The sequence below is a fragment of the Barbus barbus genome, assembly GCF_936440315.1.
Source record: "Barbus barbus genome assembly, chromosome: 40".
Taxonomy (NCBI): domain Eukaryota; kingdom Metazoa; phylum Chordata; class Actinopteri; order Cypriniformes; family Cyprinidae; genus Barbus; species Barbus barbus.
The window spans coordinates 14,912,839-14,934,309 of record NC_136718.1 but is presented as its reverse complement, the minus strand read 5'-3'; the positions used below and the strand labels follow the sequence as shown (position 1 = coordinate 14,934,309).

General features: G+C 35.9%; 1 protein-coding gene across 1 annotated transcript; it reads left to right on the top strand.

Annotated features, from left to right (window-relative positions):
• Window positions 1-592: 592 nt before the first annotated feature.
• LOC306859365 (vasopressin V2 receptor-like) lies at window positions 593-21,471 on the top strand (the record flags this gene model as incomplete). Its single annotated transcript, XM_079400381.1, has 6 exons — window positions 593-677; window positions 13,227-13,594; window positions 13,682-13,927; window positions 15,446-15,592; window positions 18,067-18,670; window positions 21,272-21,471. The coding sequence occupies 6 exons, from the start codon at window positions 593-595 to the stop codon at window positions 21,469-21,471; spliced, it is 1,650 nt and encodes a 549-aa protein (XP_079256507.1).

Here is a 21,471-nt window from a genome sequence, read left to right as displayed (position 1 = left end):
TAACCTATTTATGATGCATCTTGCAATATAGATGGACATGCACCATTTCTAATTTTAAATTGAAGTATTTCAGACTTAGAGCAGTCAATAACTTCAGTTCTTTTGTCTAAACTTGTTGATTCGGTGCCCCTTTCAAATGAACTAGTATTTCATGTCTTTTCACATGAGACCTCACATTGATTTTACTGCTTGTCAGTTCAGCGTTGTCTCCTTGCATTTCCTATGAAGGTAAAATAATGCCATAAAGATTAGCATGCGCAGAGTAAGATTTGTGAAAGTGTACATAGTATGTAAGCGTAAATTAAATTTGCATGCGCAAGAGAAGCTTTGTAAAGATGTAAATAGCGTTTCAAGTGCAAGAAAAAAATTATTTGCAGCATTTTACTGTTGCTCATAAGTGTAATTCATGTATTGTGAAACTGCAGCGTCATACTAACACAAAATAAATATGATCTGCATTTTTGATCTGCAAGAGAAAACGTATCTCAAACCCCGTTGCACACCGTTTCCAGAAAACATGTCGTTCAACCCGGAAACCGTAGCAAAACGTTGCACACCGGTGTGAGCCTGACCGTGCCCCAGATAAGAGTAAATGGAGAGTCAGCGAGAGCCTCATTTGATTGGCTACGAAGAGAAGGTGGACCCGCCCTTCCCCTCACGCTTACAAAACTCAGTTAGTGAGAGAATCGTGCCAAAACTGTAGCAGAGGAAAGAAAGACGGAGCTGTACATATCGGATTATTTCAGGAACTTTTTGCCCTACATACACAACAAATCATTTAGACATTTGACAGTCTGTTTTTTACACATACAGATTGGTTCTAAACGGTCAATCCGTTTAGCAGTACTTTAAACGGTTGTTTTCACTAGCAAATCACTGTTCAAAGGCTTGCAGTGCTTTTGGCCGTATTTTGGTGAAAAAACCGTGCCAAAAGTGTAAGGGAAAAATGGAAGTCATAAGAATGCAGATCATATTTATTTTGTGTTAGCATGAAGCTGCAGTTTCACAATACATGAATTACACTTATGAGCAACAGCAAAATGCTGCAAATAATTTTCTTGCGCTTGAAACGCGATTTACACCTTTACAAAGCTTCTCTTGTGCATGCAAATTTAATTTACGCTTACAGTCTTATGTACACTTTCACAAATCTTACCCTGCGCATGCTAATCTTTATGGCATCAAATTACCTTCATAATTCCCCCTGTAAAGCCTCCAGAGCCTCCATACAAAGGCCTCACATACTTTATCTCTCCAGCTTCCTTGAGAGAGGTCTGAAAATCATTGCATTATGGAGCAGGAACTTCCATAGAGATCTGAGACCAGGTGTTGACCCGGAGTCATCACGGTCAACAGTCACGAGCAAATAACCACAAAACTCCTGCACATCTGTTGTCAACCCGAATATCATGAAGGTATAAATGCATTAATTATTAAGAAACCATCCTGGGGTAACATTCTGTCAAAGTTATAAACAAACATAACTTCTAGTTATGTTAATTGAATGTTTGTTCAGAGTCATCAATTCTGTAATAAAATTCTCAAAACCATGGCACAGAAACATCTTTCATGGAACATTTTAGTTTACTTTTTTACTTTTGTCATTTAGCAGACGCTTTTGTCCAAAGCGACTTACAAATAAGAAAAAGTAACTAAAACTAAAAAGTTACAACTCTATAAATACTATCTACCCACATATTTAAGAAAATAAAGAAATTAAATAAAATTAACATGCATATAACAACAACATTTCAATAATAAACATATCAATGAAAAAATTAAATAAAAAGCTACTACTATCCCTTGCCGGTGTCCCTGCCCGGTGGAGTCGCACGGTAGAGTCGATGGTCTTTACACTCTTTGGTCTTCACACTAAGAGGGCTTCACACGACGACTGCCGCGACCGCTGCCGCGGTATAATAACGAGCTGATTTTAAACTTTTTTAATGTTACTACTTACTGGTTTCAGAGAACATTCAAAAGTAATGCTCCATTAATGTTGTCTCTAACATTCGCACAACAAAGATTTTTTTTATAAATATATAAAAAAAACTGGACGTTTTGAACTTTCAGAGGACATATATAAATAACGTTTTCATAAATTCTTGAGAATATTAGCAAAACATTCTTAAAAATATTTTTGTAAACTGGGGAGCCTGTTCTTTCTGGCAGAAACATGTTAAAACCACACGCCTGATCTTGCGAGGGACTGTTTGTCTTTCAGCACTTTTATTATGAAGAAGCCTGCCGAAGATACACATATGCGTTCATTGCCAGACAAATGCTCTGTCTTTTTAATTGCTGGCCACAGAAGAAGGTCTGAATCTATAGAAAGCCATATGAGGTCATTGAGATGTGGAAATGCTCTGATCTGGCCCTCATTCCTGTCCAATGGGGCCCTGGAAATGTTCCCTTCAATAAATCCGCCGATGATGGGAAATGACTGCAGCCTGCTCCATGTCTGCTTGATTTAAGCTGCAAATGCGTTCTGCCTCCGAGATATTTGTCCAAATCCACAACAATAGGAGAGGCTCAAGAGACAGAATGTATTTGAGTGCGGTGTGTTCAGAAGAAGTACTGTGCAATAGTTTGAGTTACTGACCTTTGGGAATATTTCTAAGCCATCATGCACATACCTGTTTAAATCAAAAATACTACTGCTACTATATGCAATACTTAATATGTTCTATCTGTTCTATTTCTTCCTCTTTTGAGAATATAACAAGACGTTTTATCAGTCATTAAAAATGGAGGCCTATTTAGATTGTAAATAATTTTTTATTGAACTGGAGAGACCAGGGAGAGTTCTAGCACTTCTTGTTTCAATATCTGCACATAAGGATTTTTTCCTTATAATATGACATGTACCGTATGTGTCATAATATAATATTTCCATATTTTTCTGTTACAAATGAAAGCAGTTTAGAAATCTACATTTTGCACCAAAACATAAGTTATTTGTAAATTATAGTGTCAAGCACAAAGAGTGCTGTTTTTATCCTATTACACCAGTGAAAAACCATTTTAATATTTTAAACGTCATGCATATAATTTATTGGGGTGATAAATAAAAATTTATAATTATTGTGGTACCACTTCGTACTAATTTTTCCAAGAGCCATTTGGATATTTTCCAAGATGATATTTGCCAAGAGGATATTTTCCAAGAGCCATTTGTTTTTCTAGCAAGTGGACCTACTAGAGAATGGGGAAATTATCTAAAAACCACAAACTATTTTTGAGATAAATATAAACAAAATAACTTATGAAACCATATATGAAAGAGAATCTTCAGCACAAAGGCTGCTATTACCAAATTAAATTATATAAATAAATATAGAATTTATATTTTATTTATGTACAACAACATGGAAGTAGGGCTGCCACTAACGACTATTTTTATTTTGATTAATCTATCGACTAATTCTTTGATTAATCTAAACGATTAATTTCCCACAAAAAAATCTACAATTTCACTTAAGAATATTTTATTAAACCAAATGAAATCCAAATTTCTATGAAATCCTTTTTTTAAAGCAAAAGTAAAGTGCAACATAGAGTGCAAGAAGCAAGTGTCCATCTTATAGTCCAAATCACTGCAATCAAAGTTCAGTATTATAGTGTGAGAATGACAACATATCCATGTGTTCTAGTCTAATAATACTACAATTATATATAAAAACACTTTTTAAAGGAGAATTTACCAGAAATATTATTTACCAGAATTTATTTAGGTGAAAAATGTAAATGTGCAGTATTTCTGAAAAAAAAACCAACTTTTTTTTTTTTATATAAAATCAATTAATTGGAGATCCTTTTTATTATAAAAATTTAATGGAACAATTAAAATGGAACCCAGAAAATAATGGAAAACAGAATTTGGTACAGATAAAACTGTAAAACTCAATTAATTAGACAGGCTTTTTGATTAATAAAATTTTAAAAACTGAATTTGGAAATACAACGGATTTCATAAGGCCCTATAATTATATTTTTATTTAATTGTTTTGTGGTAATAAAAATAGATTTAAGTGAACAATAGCTTTTAAAATGACTTAAAGTACATATATAATAGCAATGATGCAATTATAATTAGTTCAGATAAAGTATCAAAAGCAAGAAATCATATAGTTTTATTGAACAAAACTGTTAAAATACATAATGTATTATAAACAATAGAGCTAATGTAGATTACGCATCACAACAAAGACCTGCAGGAGGCGCCGACGATTGTTTTTACACATTACTGTTTAATATTGACCAAGCACCATTTAATTCAAATGTCCACTTAATCTTTAATATTTGGCCATTTCTTTAGGACAGAAATGCTATAGCAACTGTAATTAAATGAATATGTGGACATCAAACGTGTAAACTCAGAGTGAGGGTTTGAGCTTTTATTTTGAAATCGCGATGTATTCTCCTGTGTTTGAGTAGATTTATAAATGATTTACCTTACAAATCTGATGAAATGGCGCAGGTCGCGTTCCCAGATGAACGTTATAATAAACACAAACTCACATCAACATGCAGAGATGAGTTTGAGACGCTCCACATGTAAATGATAACAGTTTCTGTGGAGCTACTGTGAACGGAGCCGCTGTGAAATGCAGGTGCTTAACTACACGCATGGAAATAATTAAAGCGCTTATACTGTGTTAGAACTGCATCGCATATAATTATTTAATTAAATCATAGCGTTTGGGAGTTCACAATTATGCTTAATTATGATTTTTAAATGGGTTTAATATATCATGCAGCCTTGGAAAATAGTCTAATAATAGGCTTGTTTGAGATGCGCCTTGCCTGGCCTGTAATTTAGTCGAGAGTAGGCGGCTGCAGTGAGGGGAGGAGTGAAAAAAGTGCAGGCAAGCCGGACACTTCCGGAATCTCGTTGTGTTGTTGGACTGCAAACGTCAGCAATGGGAGAGATCGCGTTCGCGTTCTTTATAGCATTTTGTGGATGCCTTTTATAATCAAAGCCATAATGAGAAATGAGGAGCACACAGATGCTGCATTAAATTTACACTGTTATCCCTAATTATGGTTAAACATTTCAGAGTGGGATATGGCACAGCTGATTAACCTAATTATGTGTACTTAAGGGACAGTTTACCCCCCCCCCCCCCCAAAAAAAAAAAATCTTTGGGTGAACTATCCCTTTTTTCCATGAAACATATTCCATATAAATATATTACACAATTGTTTGTCACCTTAATGTAAATTTGAATTTCATGTTTAATGATTAAGAAAAATGTGTACAGCAAATTATTATTCAAAATTAATATGAAACAAAAGCACATTTTAAATTAAGAAATTAGCATGCATGTGTGGGCTTTGTTTACTGCACTCCTGAAATACCCAGATAAAGATCTCAGATAGAAACACACAAACATGAGGCCTAATTGCAAAACCGTCACATTAGATGTAGCCTATGCATGCATGTATTGATGGATTGACTAATTTATTTAATGGAATAATGTTGTACAAAAATGTAAATGTACAAAATTAACACAAACATACAATACATAAAGAGAAAATTACAACAAACAGGACTTCAAACCAAGAAAATAAAAATAAAAGGGTAAATAAATAAAGCGCATGTCCTAATTACTAATAAATTACTATAGAAAAAGTAAATAGTATTAGGCTATAGCTAATGGACTTCTTAGGATTAAGGGGAAAAAATATCAGATGACATTCGCAGCCAATGAGCATTAAGCTGTGTCGTCAGCAAGTCGTTTCCCATGATACTTTTGATCAGCGCAGTTGGTGGAGAGCAACTGCGCTCGACTGCAGAATCCGACACGTACGCCTTGCGCTCTCGAGAGATTTTTGACATACGTCAGCATGACATCAGAGCAAGGCGGACCGCACTCGGACACATTTCTAACCGGCATGCATCTCGCGCTGATCACCGGTGATCGGTTCTGCGCAGATTTTGCTCATCTCAAACAAGCCTAATGTGTTTTATGGATTGTCGTCCGTGAAATACGCCACTTCCGGTATTTTGACAGTCAGTGGACGCGACGCGAGCAAAATGAAGTCTACGGCTGTATCCGAAATCGCCCCCTATACCCTCAAATAGTGCACTATTTGAGGGGACAGCCATTTTAAGTGGTGTTCGAAACCATAGTGGATGTTCTCGAGTGCACTCATTCAATCCCACAATGCACCGCAAAAACGAGTGTACAAGCGATGTACACCCAACGGCTAGAGAATCCCCAGAATGCACTGAGAGAGTCGCGCGCCGAATGAATTCCCGCGTCTCACCAGAAGATGGCGCCCTTATGTCTATGATGGCGCCCACAGCTGAATCATCCATCCATTAATTTTAGAAGCGTAGTCCACGGCGTAATACAACACAGGTACAAAACTAATTGTGAATTGACTATTAGGGTTTATGCATAATTTCCGTGACTGAGTTCTAGATAAATCCTTCAATCTTACTATTGGAGCTGCCCGTATCAAATTATTATTTAACAGGAAGCAAACTATGCAAAAGCGGCAGTTCTTTCCGGTGCACTTAGTGTCCGAATTCACTCACTCGTTTTCATTCACTCCTTCAAGTGAACTATATGAGTGGACTAATGTAGGGAATAGTGAATGAGGGTATAGGGGGCGATTTCGGATACAGCCTACGATTTTTAAAAATCGACTAGTCGTGACGAATCGACGAATCGCCACAGCCCTACATGGAAGAGAAAAAAATATTGAATAAAGTCATTATATTTGTTTTCTTTGCACACTAAAAGTATTCTCGTAGCTTCATAAAACTACGGTTGAACAACTGAAGTCACAAAGACTATTTTATCGATGTCCTTACTACCTTTCTGGGCCTTGAACGTTTCAGTTGCGTTGCTGTCTATGCAAGTTCAGAAAACTGTTGAATTTCATTAAAAAAATACATTTGTGTTCTGAAGATGAACGAAGGTCTTATGGGTTTGGAAAGGCATGAGGGTGAGTAATTAATGACAGAATTTTCATTATTGGGTGAACTAACCCTTTAATGTTATTTTATAATTTGATAAAAATCAAAGAACATTTTTGAGACTATCTCTTATTTCTCCCAAAATGTAAATGTATTTGCTGTCACTTGTTTTGTCCAACTCAGGAATCAGGGGAATACAAATCAGAAAATCATTTTCAAATAGCTGAAGACAAAGGCATTTCACAATTTACACACAAGGAAACACAATGTGCATTGTGTGAATGTCAAGCTGGCATCTTATTACTCCAACAAACTAAAACAATTGTCAAGAAGTGCAGTCACACCCAGGGCAGGTTAATGTAAATATGGAAGCAAATATTGACACAGATCACTCGGTCTGAACAGTGTCACTATAGCACAAACTGTGACAAAGAGCTTTCGGCTTCTAGCTATCTGTTCTCTGTGTCACAGTGGAGATGGATGTATAAGAACACCTCGCTTTACTGACTCCTCCCCTCATCTAACAACACATGAGACCTGAGAAAAAGAGAGAAGGGAGGGAGCAAGGGAAGAGAGAGGGTGAGTGAATGTAAGCGATATGTTGTTTATACTGAGCCTGGCTCAAATTCAACGCCATCAGTGCACCGGTGCTCACATAATGTGGGAAATTAAAGCTCAGACACGCAGAGTCTCAGGAACGGTGGGACATTTCTTGGAATAAATTGCATGCCTCTATCCAGTGGATGCATGAAGAAAAGAAGCTCTGAGTTCTGTGAACATGAACTTAGATTAAAGCTGCAAAACTACAGCTTTACAAGTTCACATGGGGTGGTGAAATACCTCAACGCTCTTCATCAGCACAGCAGCTCGTATGTCAACGAACCATCACAGAGCACAACTGCAGCTTTGAAGAATTGAATGCGGCTCCTCACAAAACACATGGATTATCGCTGCTGATTCAAGAAAACTGAGTAAGTTTTCTTTAAAAAAAACAAAAAAAAACAAAAAAGCAAAAAATTCATTTTCTTTTTAAGTTTGTTTTGCCAATTAAAATACATCCTTAAAATATTTATGCGAACAATTATTTGACAAGCAAAATTTTGACTTGTTTGCAGATCATATATCTGTAATTTATATTAAATATCTTTACCCCACTGGCATTTTTTCCCACATTAAGCATACGTCTAACAAAATCGAGGTTTATAGTTCAATAAATTACTAATAAATAAAAACTTAAAAAGAAATCTTGTTGTAAAGGTGTATGTTTGAGATATGAAAAATGTATTTTATATTAAAGCTTAATTTTAAAAGTGCCAAGAGACCATTTTCAAAGTTATTTAATGTTAGAATAAGATAGAAATTCAGCGTTGGTAATGCAAATCCATTGGAATGGGTGTATGCATACCACACTGACAGGTCTGTAGTTTTCCTGTGATGGGCTGTTTATTTGATTTTTATTTTTTTTACTCCAGAACTCAAAAGGTACAAGAAAAGTTGCATTGAACTCTATTGAATTGTTAATAACTTGTGTTATAATAAATAAAAGTTTTAGTGTAACAATAAATGGCTAGCTACTATTATAGTGATAAGCATGTACTGACGGAGCTAAGTTGAGCGTGAAAGATGAACTGAATAATTGTTGTCCGTTTTGTCAAAAATACAGGTTGTTGCCATGAAATACCTGTGGGAATTTGATGAATTGCAATATAACGTTATACTAAATATATGTATATATGTATTTCAGTACTTATTTGACATTTTCATGACACATTAACTCACATTATTTGAGATGCTATGTGGAATGTATGGTTGTTTATATCTACATTGTGCCCACATTGATAGTAAAACCTGAAATTTTTGATATTGTGTGGACCATTTATAAATCATACTAAATATTTTTTTAAATGTAGAGTTAGCAAAAGGGTACAGAATCAAAATTTTGTATAGTATAAAAGTCAAATGACTACAGAGAGTCCTCATAAAACACAACACACTTAAGTAATTCAAAGCAGTTTTTAAAAAAGGTGAAAAGACTTTCCCTTACACAAACATATAAACCAAAAATCTTGATCTCGAAACATGTCAACAACCAAATGTGGAAACAAATACTTTATGCAAAATGTATGAATTTTGCTCATGCAGGCTTGTTATGTAATCACTGTATGAGAATAATGCCTCCTCACTAACTGTTTAATTTTTTAGAATATGGAGAATGTTAAATTGCATAAACACTGCATGGCTATTTCTATAGTCATTTGAAGCTGTCAGTAAAGGTCTATAGGGGACCAAAGGCTTGCCGGTAGGACAGTAGCATTTAAACACCGTATGTGTAGATAATGGCCATATCATGATTTAATTTAGCCTGTCCTCACCTTTTTGGTACATTTGTGTATAGCTCTTGTGTTAGTGAAGGTGAGATTTAATATTAAAGAATGAAAGATGAAACATTGCAATAAAGAAGACAAAGGTCATGTACTATTTTTATTTTATCATGGCATATTAATCAAGTTCTTATGGTTTCTGCCAAATGTCATCCTGCAGGAGGTTCCTCGAGATGGTTTCACGTCTTTGAATTTGGAAGTTTATGTTCTTATCGGGCGTGAGAAGCTGTTGAAATGCAAAAGGGAGGTTTTGGACACATGCTGATGCAATATTTTAGTGTGCAAATGATTAATTGATTGTAGCTCAAATAGTAAAGCATGGCGCTAGCAACGCCAAGGTCATGGGTTCGATTCCCAGGGAAAGCAAGAGCTAATAAAATGTAAAAAACGAACTGTAACTTGAATGCAATGTAAGTTGTTTTGGATAAAAGTGTCTGCTAAATGCATAAATGTATATTAATAACGTGCTGAATACTATTATACTATGAAACAGGGCAGACATCCATGACCAGGGAAATTAATTCGTAATTGCATAAGCCATTGGAGGACAAAAATAATGAAAAGTATTTTGGAAAGAAATTTAATTTTTAATGACGCACTCAACTGTTACGCAACCTGACCAGTTTTCTAGACGCTCACCATCTCGAGCAATTATTACGATCTACATTCTGGGCATTCAACCAGAAGCCCAATTCAATTCCTCTTTCAATTACCTTTCATTTAAGTACGTTTATTGTCAAAGTCTTTATTTTCTTTGCTAGTATAGAAGGGAAAAACAATAGCTCAAAACAGAAGGGAAATGAAAGGTTAGCTGATTTCATTAATCAGGCAAAACGTAGACACACTTACATGTGTGTAAATGAAAACAAAGTGTCTTAAAATACATTAATATATAAAGGGAAATATTTTAAATCCAGACTCTTTGAAGTGCAAAAGTATATTGATTGCCTCCCAAATTGTTTTTATTTTCCTAATTTTTTTAAAAATAGATATGGTAAAATTTTATGTCCCATTTAAAGGATGCAAATCCCATTGTTATAAATTATTATATACTATTACAATGATCATAACGCTGATCAAAGTACAAAATTATATATTTTTTACAAACCTCATATTAATTCCATGCTCAAATCCATGCTCATGCTCTGTTAGTTTGACCTGGTTTTACTGGTTTTATGAAGTATCCTAATTTGTTGAGATTTTTGGGTTTTTGTTAAATGTTAGCCTAAATCATCATCAATTAAAAGAACCAAAGACTTAAACTACTTCAGTCTGTGTGCACTGAATTTATTTAATACACGAGTTTCACAATTTGAGTTGAATTACTGAAATAAATAAACTTTTCCATGGCATTCTAATTTATTGAGATGCACCTATATATATATATATATATATATATATATATATATATATATATATATATATATATATATATATGTTGCAGAACCTACAAACGTATTTCTCGGTTTAACTAAGGTTTATTTCGACTAATATAGGTGACCTTAATTTACTCACCAGTCGATGTTATCACCGTTATGGCGGCGTTAATCCGGCCGTCAGTCAGAAAAAAGGCCCCAACTCCCGACATGAAAAACAACATGATGAATAATGTTAGTTTGCTGTTAACAAGTTAAAACATCTTAAAATATCTCAGTTTTGCATAAAACACATATAATATACTAACCTTTTTGTCCAGTTAACAGTGCAACGTTTCTCTTTTGTCCTTTTACCGCTGCTTCCACCAAACAGTAAATAAAAGAAATCTCCCTTGCCATTGGTCATTTTTTGGCGGGCAAGTTCACTACTGTAAATTTACAGTAGTTTACTGTACATATTACAGTAAAATACTGTTCAAATTACAAAAATGGGTTACAGTGTACTGAAGCAACCTGAGGTGATTTGTCCTTTGTTGTCTATCCATGTTTAAAACACTTTCAAATATTATGTATAAAAAGCAGTTTGCAAAAGCAAAGTGCTTTTTCTGTATCATCAGCTATATTTAGTCTCGGCCAACATTTCTGCTGCACCATATTAGTGGATTCCTCAGAGGGAAAGGGATTCAGGGAAAGGTAGAAAATGACAAAGCAAGGGTAAACCGAACAGCTCATGCATCAGCTGCTTCAGAGAATGACCTCAAACACTGCTGTGACAGGGACATTCGCTTTTATTTATGACTGGACCTGGAAAGCCACAGCGAAAGGCATTATACAAAAACTCATTCTGTAAAAAGCAAGAGTTTCACAATCTATCTATCTATCTATCTGTTTGTCTATCTATCTATCTAGTCTGTAATTGATTTTCTGTCAGAAAGTTTTAAACGTGTGTGGGAAGGTTGAAGACAGGTTAAGAAGTATTGTATATATTAACACCTAAGCCCAGATAATTACACAGAGAGACATCCTGCTCACACTCAGTGTAAAGAAACCTCATTGATTTAAGATGAGGTGATTGCTGGAAACAATGGTCTTTCAGAAAGTGGGAGACTGAATGAGAAACATAAAAGAAGGGAGAGAATATGCAGAAACAAATGGAAATGTAGAGTCAAAGACATGAAAAAGAGATGGACAGGCTGAAAGTGTATAATAGAAACTGTATAATATAATAGACTCTGTTTTGAGATAGGACTATGATATATGATTCATTTCATCAGAGTATAATGAAATTAATTAAAAGGAACTAGACAGCAAGTATCGAGGTTCAACCAGTCCATAATGAAATGAATCACCATTGTGTCTTTGTTCCACACTGTAAAAACCCTGTCAGATATGTGTTTGTGTGTGTGTGTGTGTGTGTGTGCACTATAACATTTTACATTAATTTCTCATTAAAATTACAAGTATTTTTAGAACGGAGAGCTGCTGCTGTAAAAGTAGCACTGGAAAAATTGCTTTGGAACCGTTTTTAATGTGTTGGGTCTAGCATCATTGGATAAGGAAGATGACATAAGTTTCACAAAACAGCACAATGCCTATAATAAGCCAATTTCCAATTAACACAGCCTTTCTTATTCTCATATATGGACAGTCTTTGCGTTGGTATGTAAGACCTTTTCTAGTTATTTCTCTTTTGTGTGTTCTCGTCTCATGCCCTATACCCCACCTCCTCTCTGTTTATTTAACCCAACGTCCCATGCTACCATTCTTTCTCAAACTGTCAGCCTCATTTTTGCAACTTATATTTTTATTTGTACTATTTATTTGCATAGTTAAGAAAATAAACCACATTTTATTGGGATCAAGGAGCAGTTGATAACAGACACAGAGAGGAAGCGGTAGAAAACGGGGTAAAGGAATGGGCAACGGAAAAACAGAGGGAGGCCGAAGGAGGAGGACTGAGTCAATTGTGGATGAGAGAGATACTAAAGGGAAGCAAATGTGATGGACTAAGCTGGGTAGGATAGTAGGAGTCATATCAAGTCAGGGAGAATTTAGAAAGAAAACAAAAAAGAGATGACTTGACAGATGCATTTTGGGGAAAAATCTGCAGCCATGGGGAATTCAAGAGTGGAAGAGGAAGCAGATTTGTTTGCTTGCTTTTTGTGTCTGTGAAATTGCCAAATTAATTTAAAATTGGCAAAAGTTCAAATCATAAAACAAGATTAATGATGAGAGTTTCTATGCAATGTGGGATGGCCATGTTACACTAAAGGTCAAAAGTTTGTTATAACTGAGATTTTGAATGATTTTTAAAGTCACAATGGTTGCATTTATTTGATCAAAAATACAGTAAAAACAATATAATATTGGCAAATATTATAACAATTTAAATAAACTTTAATATATTTTAAAAAGTAATTTATTCTGTGATGGCAAAGCCATTTTTTTTGTCTCAAGGGTCCTTCAGAAGTCATTCTAATATGCTGATTCTCATCTTTTCTCACCTTTTTTGTGACAATCGTGCTTTTTTTCTTGCAGGGATGGAGACCTTCTCAGAGGAGGCAGGTTGGGAAGGATCCCTCCATGCAACCGTTGCATGGTCTAACTTCTCCTCCTCATTCTCTGAGCATACTGGATTCAACAGTACTTTCAAAGGAGGCTCATACTTTTGGTTGGTGTCTCAAAACAACTCAATAAACCCCTCTCAGATGCCCAGTCCGGTCAGGGTTCGGGACATATCTCTGGCTAAAGCTGAGATTGGAGTTCTGGGTCTGGTTCTCGCTCTCACAACACTAGGGAATGGTTTTGTGCTGTGGGTTCTGTTGAGGCGGCGCAAATACAATGCACCCATGCACCTATTTATGGTCAATCTTTGTGTTGCAGATCTTGTGGTGGCGTTTTTTCAGGTAAGCTGAACTTCTGTCTAATGCGTAATGTAGCATTTTGTCTTTTAAGTGACTTGTCAATAACAGCAGTATACTAATGTTTTGCAGGTGCTCCCGCAGCTAGTATGGGATATCACAGAGAGATTTCAAGGTCCTGATGTGCTGTGCCGCTCAGTCAAATATCTGCAGATTGTGGGAATGTTTGCATCCTCTTACATTATTGTTGCTATGACAGTGGACCGCCATAATGCCATCTGCTGCCCCCTGCAGGCTTACAAAGGAGGGGCAGTTTCATGCTGGAATACACCCATCATGGTAGCCTGGGGTCTAGCCCTTGTTCTCAGTGTGCCACAGGTACTAGTTGTAAATACAATGTAAATGTATTACACTTAGAATGTTAGGAAGTATGAGTCAGTGAATATACATTTTTAAAGGAACAGATCACCCAAAAATGAAAGTTAGCTGAAAGTGAATGGGTGCCGTCAGAATGAGAGTGAAAACAGCTGATAAAAACACAAGTAATCAATAAGACTCCAGTCTTTTAATTAACGTCTTACAGTGAAACGCTGCATGTTTGTAATAAATAAATCCATCATTAACACATTTCAACTTTAAAGGTGCCATAGAATGGAAAACTGTACTTACCTTGGCATAGTTGAATAATAAGAGATCTGTACATGGAAATGACATACCTCGAGCCTCAAACACCATTGTTTCCTCTTTCTTATTTAAATCTTGTGCGTGCAAAAGACCACTCAAAAAGAGACGAATCCCAACATAACACCAACTGTGACGTTACATTCGGGACCACACCCCTAACATTTGCATAACGTGTTCTAGGCCAGCCAGACCTGCACAGTCGAATCATCGATGCAGTGTTACCATAAAATTGCTATTAAAACAAACAAAAACCAATAAATAAATAAACCGAAATTACTTCAAATCTTTTGCAATTAAGATAAGATAAAGATATTGCTGGCACCTAAATTGCAACGTCCTACTTTATTAACTTTCTAAAGTGTCATGAAGAGTGAAAGACAAGTCCAAAAACGCTGGATCTGGCAACACAGAAGCTGCAACTCACTCACAACTCTTTCTCAAGCCTTGTTTCTCCACCAGCGTCTCGCAGCGATCATGTTCATATCACAGACGCTAAACATTCTTGCAAAATCTCTCAAAATCTATATCTTCGTCTGATACAGGCTCAAACAGATAAGGTTGGATGGCTAATCTCTCCATCGTTCACGCCGGACAGTAGAGATATGTTTGCTGTGTGAGCTACTGAAATGAGCCGTGCTGTGAAACAGCCAATCAGAGCAGAGCTCAACATTATTATTCATGACCCTTCCAAATAAGGTAATAACAGACCACTTCATTCTAGGGAGAAATCCTAGGGTTGTAAATGGACATGTTAAACCGTTTCTGGAGAATTTTTGCCCTTAGCTAAGCCACATACCGTCTATGTAGATATCAGAAAACAATTTAAAATATTGTATCAATGCATTCTATGGCACCTTTAAACTAGCCATTAATCCATAATCCATAATATTGCTTGTTTGCTTTCTCTTCTCAAGATGATAACTGATAGACTGGCATTGTGTTGATTACTTGTGGATTCCTGTTTTTTTAATCAGGTGTTTGGAATCTTATTCTGATAGCACCCATTCACTACAGAGGATCAACTGGAAGTAATGTAATGCAAAATTTCTAAAACCCTTTCCAATGAATAAACAAATGTATCTAAATTAACTGTGAAAAACGAATTTGCCATCAATTGTTCTCCATCAAAGTCATTCCGAACCTACAGTATATGTGCTATTTATTCCATAAAACAAAATATTTGACATTTTCCCAATGCATTTTTCCCTACAGGTGTTTATTTTCTCCAGGTCAGAGGTCTCTCCAGGGGTGTTTGAGTGTTGGGGGAATTTTGCTGAGCCTTGGGGGCTGAAAGCGTATGTCACCTGGATGACTATAGCTGTATTTCTGCTTCCTACCTTTATTATCACCATTTGTCAGGTACTCCTGGTGTCTGTGCATTCCATTTATATCTGTAATCCAAGTTTTACCATTCACCTTAATAAAAAATACATGAATGTTAACACATTAGCTAAGAATTACCACTAGTGTTTGCAGTTTAAAAGTAAATAATTTATGCGATTTACTATAGTTTTTTTAAATATCAGATCAACATACACACTTTCATCAAGATAATCTTCACAAATAAACAGAACTTTTATGAACTTTTATTTTGTGAACCTAAATACAATCACCAGAAGTAGGCTATATATGAACGACGGTCGCATAACTTCAACATCAACATTAAGCTTCTGACTCTTTCAATCTTTATTAAAAATCTACAAGTTGGAAAATTTGAGCTGAGTATAAACACAACGAAGCTGTGAAAGTGGACTAGTGAGTAGATACAGTTTGGTGTGATGTTTAAATTCCCTGAAAACCTCTGTTGTCCCATTTAGCCAATTGTTAGCAAATGCCTTTTTGAAGACACATAAAAGCTTTTAAAAATCACAAGTGGGATACAGCTGATGTATTTTGGTGTCATAGAATAAAACATAGAAACAGCTTGAGCTTGTGTTAACCACCAAACTTATTTCAGGCGTGTAACCCACTGACTTCAGGACGATGGAAACGGAAGTGCTAACTCGTTTCCAGGTTTGAGGGCTCACTCATTCCTGCGGCACTATTGAAATGTCTCAGCTGTGATCTGGAAAAAGGACTTTTGTTTTCTTGAGATAAAACTTGATATTCTGGGGTGACAATCATTTGAGAGGAGGCGGATCCCCTGATATGTATCATAATGCTTGTTTAGTGAGATTATGTTCTTTGACCTGGCCAAGGGGTTATAGTCAATGAAAGCTCTATTTCAGGAGAGGAATTCTCTAATGTGCAGATCTTTCCTTCCACCAGCTGATACAGTTCCCAGGAAGTCAGTCTTATTAAAGAAAGAGTACACTGTGCGTAAACCAAACCTAAAACTGCTTCCCACTGAGTTTGGACAATGTGTCTTTGGCAACAAAAAATCTTTTAAAAACATTTTGCAAGAATCTTCTCAAGGCTGGTCTGACCATTAAGCACCTGGATAGTAATCTTTCCGAGCTAATGTCTTACTGACATGAAAAGGGGAAGTCGTGGCCTAATGGTTAGAGAGTCGGACTTGTAATCCAAAGGTTGCGGGTTCGAGTCCCCGGCCGGCAGGAATTGTAGGTGGGGGGAGTGAATGTCAAGGTCTCCACCCTCAATACCACAACTGAGGTGCCCTTGAGCAAGGCACCGAACCCCCAACTGCTCCCCGGGCGCTGCAGCATAAATGGCTGCCCACTGCTCCGGGTGTATGTTCACGGTGTGTGTGTGTTCACTGCTGTGTGTGTGCATGTTAAATGCAGAGCACGAATTCCGAGTATGGGTCACAACAAATCTCTCACATTATGCACTTACACGTGTAAAGTTGCTTCTTGCCGCTGACCTGCAGATGGCTTTTGACATCTTGTGAATGTAAATTATGGTGTTCCACTTGCACTTAATATTTCATACTTGAGTATCACTGGTGATTCAGTTCATACAAAGCTTTTAAATGACTTCTGTTAAACGTCCCATATGGGTTTGGTGTATAAACAAGATTTCCATTAAGAGAGGGTTTCTCTAAATAAATGAGTGCTAGAGATTAGAAAGCAGTGATTCTGAGCACATGCTGGATATCTTCCTTATGTAACATACCTGATTCAATCCATCAGCTCTTTGATAGATGCTCAATGTTCTAAATTTGGAGAACCAGAATAGAGAACCGCCATTGTGCGTGCATAAAGTAGTGCTGTATCGTTCGAGAATTAAAAAGATTTTCAAACAAATAATGAAAGTGAATGAATTGTTCGTTTCCATGCGCTAGCTTGTTCATCAAAAGTCTTTTTTCGCGGGTTGAGAAGAAGAATTTAATTGGTTGGACCTAGGCCTACTAAACGAACGCGAACGAGTCAGTGTTTAAAATCTAAACAAGACTCGACACTGAATAAATCATATAGTTTGAGAACGAATAAGATCTTCTGACCGACTCTACGAGTTGTTTGTTAAGGCTGCATGTCCAGAGGTTGACATACTGTAAAGATAAAATAATAATCAATGGTTTTAAACAAATACCTTGCATGAATGATTCAGTGAATCTCTCAATACAAACACAAACAACCTGCAGAAATGAATGAGTAAACCAATCTAACTACTAAATGAATCTTTTCAGTAAACCAATTTAAAAGATTTGAGTCACCAACGAGATCCCCACCACTAATTTGTCTATAATGTGTTTATGTACTAAACAGTGACATAGCCTATATCTGTAGTATTAACCCAGAACAGAATGATGCTTTTACAGTGTCAAATGGAATGGGTTAGCATAGGCCAATTTATCACATTTAATTCATCTTAATATCATTGTGTTCACTCTATGACAGGCCTATTATTTATTTATATATTTTTGTCTCTAGGTACGAATATTCAAAGAAATACATGACAACATCTACCTGAAATCAGAACGTGTGGTTTCTGCTGACATGAAGAAGAACCTGGTCATTCTTCACTTTCCCATCTTCAAAAAACGGGCTAGCACAGACAGAGAGAGAGCAAAACGCTCACGAAAGACGAGAGAAGCGAGGGAACATAAAAAGAACACCAACAGTGACTCGTCCCATTCTCACACCTGCAACACCGAGGACGCACCAGAGCTGGATTGTTGTGACCAATCTTGTCAGGATGGCTACAGTCCCAATGACCTGGCCTCACAGACTCACACTTCATCCCCCGATGTGCTGCCTCGCATTCAGACTCACCCTCACACCATCTGGAGCAACTCTGCTGCTGTCCAGACACCACATGGGAACTCTTACAACACCATTACTGAGTACTCCAATGATTCTTCAAACCCCTCTTTCCCACCTTACCCCCTCCATCCACCTCTTACAGGTGTGTCGAAAGCTATGTCTAAAACAGTGAGGATGACTCTGGTCATTGTGCTTGTCTACACCTTGTGCTGGTCACCATTCTTTATTGTACAGCTTTGGGCTGCCTGGGACCCCAATCCCCCTGACCAAGGTGAGAAACTAATGCTGTCCTCATAAGAACGATATAGCATAGCCATTTTTGGAGGTAAAAGCATGAAGTACAACTCAATGACGACATTTGGCTGTTCAATAAGGGTATTATTAATTCCTTTACAAGAGGACTGACTCGTTGGATTGTGGAAGTGCTTTGAAATGGTTGCAAATTATCTGGAAAACGTGTTTGGTGTTTACTACAAGAAACGTCCTGCAAATGCCCTCCATCTCTCTCCTTGCTCGATCGCTTTCCTCTCTCTCTCTCTCTCTTTCTCCACTTAGACACATGCATATTTAAAGGCCATTTCTTCACACCAATAAATAACCTATTTCTATCCTCTACTGCTCTTCCATCACTAACCAGATGTTGATATCTCTCACCACAGACCACTAAGAGTTGCTACACACGTCTGTGCTCCTACTCCAGCTGCTTTTGATTTGTTTCAGCTGTTTTCTTGCAGCCAAATGGCCAACATATTGCCATTGATTGAACAGTTGAATGTCATATAAACTGTTTAGTGTAAGAGATTTTCTTACTGCATTTCCAACAATGGAAACTTAAATTATAATGTAATTTGGTCATTATAAATCCCTTTCTTTATTTCCTATTCCAGTTTAAAGAGTAAGGGGTTGGTAAGATTTTTAAAATAGGTTATAAAAGGGGTTGAAAGAAGTCTCTCATGCGGTACAGTAAAATGCAGTACAACATATTGATATTGTAAAATTGATATTCTATTGATGTTTTAAAATTTAATTTATTCTAGTGACAGCAAAGCTGTTATTTATTTTATTTTGTTTGAGGCAGTGTATCACTACTGTAAATAATCCTAAAAGTGACATTATAGATGTCCTTAAGATTATTATACAGCATTTCGTATTGCTGGTTTAGTCAGTAATTCAGAGAATAGTGCAAGTATAAATGTTTAGTCATTGAGAGTGACCCGAGGTAATAAAATATGTTCTAAGAATATTTTGCTAACCTTTCCATCGATGTTGGAAAATGTTATTTCTGAATGTTCTCAGAATGTTCAAACTGTCCAGTTCATAAATGTTTCAAAAATATTTCATTTCTGTGAACCTTAGAAAAACATTAAGAGATTGTTTGCTTTTATTTTTTGCAAACATTATGGGAATGTTACTTTTGAATTTTCTCCAAACCATTTGAAACTAGTTAGTAGTAACTTTTTAAATAATTGATTAACATCCAACTAACATTTTCAGAAAAATGCCCCGTGAATGATGTATAAACAATGTTGTGGAGTATAGTTACATGCAACAGAATTACGTCATTTAAATACAAAATAAATGTAACTCTAATCTGTTACAGTTATAAATATATAATTAAATTACAGTTACCTATGAAAATGTTAAAGATTACAAAGGAGGTATTATTAATATTTTCACACACATATAGATTTGATTGATTTCTTTCCAAAATTGCATTGACTGCTCTAAAATATGAAACAATATGTTTCAGGAGTTTAGGACACAGAAGAGGACACGTGCTTATTTAAAAAATCTTTTATTTCCCATTTGAGTTTATGTATATGCTTTATTTTTTAAGATTAACTGTTTTTCCAAAGCATTGTTAGATGCCAGTGTTTCCTGTCATAGCTATGAAAAGATTTGATCTCAAAAACAGTATCATAGCTATTAAACTATATCTTATTATGATTTTAAATCTGTATTTAAACTTAGAATGATCTCAAAGTAAGAAGTGCTAAATTATGATTTTGTGGAGGCTGTGTTTTAAAAGTAAATTATTATCATCTTAATTCAAGTGATGAAGGATTTTGAAAGTCTATCATTGTTGAGTACTACTGCAAGGTTAACCCTGCATGCTTTAAATGTTTGATAATGGTTAACAGATTGGAAAAATTTGGAAAAAAATGTAGAAATTTTGCAATTATGGAAAGTAATCAAATGTAATCAGTTACGTTATTTTAATAAAGTAATTGAAATAGTTACACTTACACTACTTATTATATGTAAAATAGGTTAACTTGTAATCTGTAACCTATTACATTTCCAAAGTAACCTTCCCAACACTTCCCATTTATTGTGTATAAATAACATTTTTGTGCTTACATTTTGATAATGTTATTAAAGATCCGATAACTCTGAACGAACATTCTATTAACATTACTGGAACATAACTTTAAAAGAACCCTGCCAGAACATTAGGCAAAATTCTAAAAACGTTCCCTACTATCTTCAAGTGATGAAGGATTTTGAAAGTCTATCATTGTTGAGTACTACTGCAAGGTTAACCCTGCATGCTTTAAATGTTTGATAATGGTTAACAGATTGGAAAAATTTTGAAAAAAATGTAGAAATTTTGCAATTATGGAAAGTAATCAAATGTAATCAGTTACGTTATTTTAATAAAGTAATTGAAATAGCAAGCATTTACAAAAGTATAAAGCCTACAAGGTTTCAGTTTTCAATTTTTCTTAGATCAGCACATTTCAAGGGGTCACTGTCTCTAATGTGGTTTATAGTAGTAGTAGTAACCCTTAAATAAGGACAATAACTTGACCTCTACAATAACTGACTTGAAATTGATTTGACATTCTCTTCCTCCCTCCCTCATTCTCAGGAGTGGCTTTCACTATCCTGATGCTGCTAGCCAGTTTGAACTCCTGTACGAACCCATGGATCTACACAGCCTTTTCCAGCAGCGTGTCCCATGAACTTCTCACTCTGCTGCGCTGTCGGCCAAAGCTGCCCCGCAGGAGCTCAATGCACGACCACTCCAGTGACATAAACACCTCCACTACCAAGGACAACCAGTGCTGA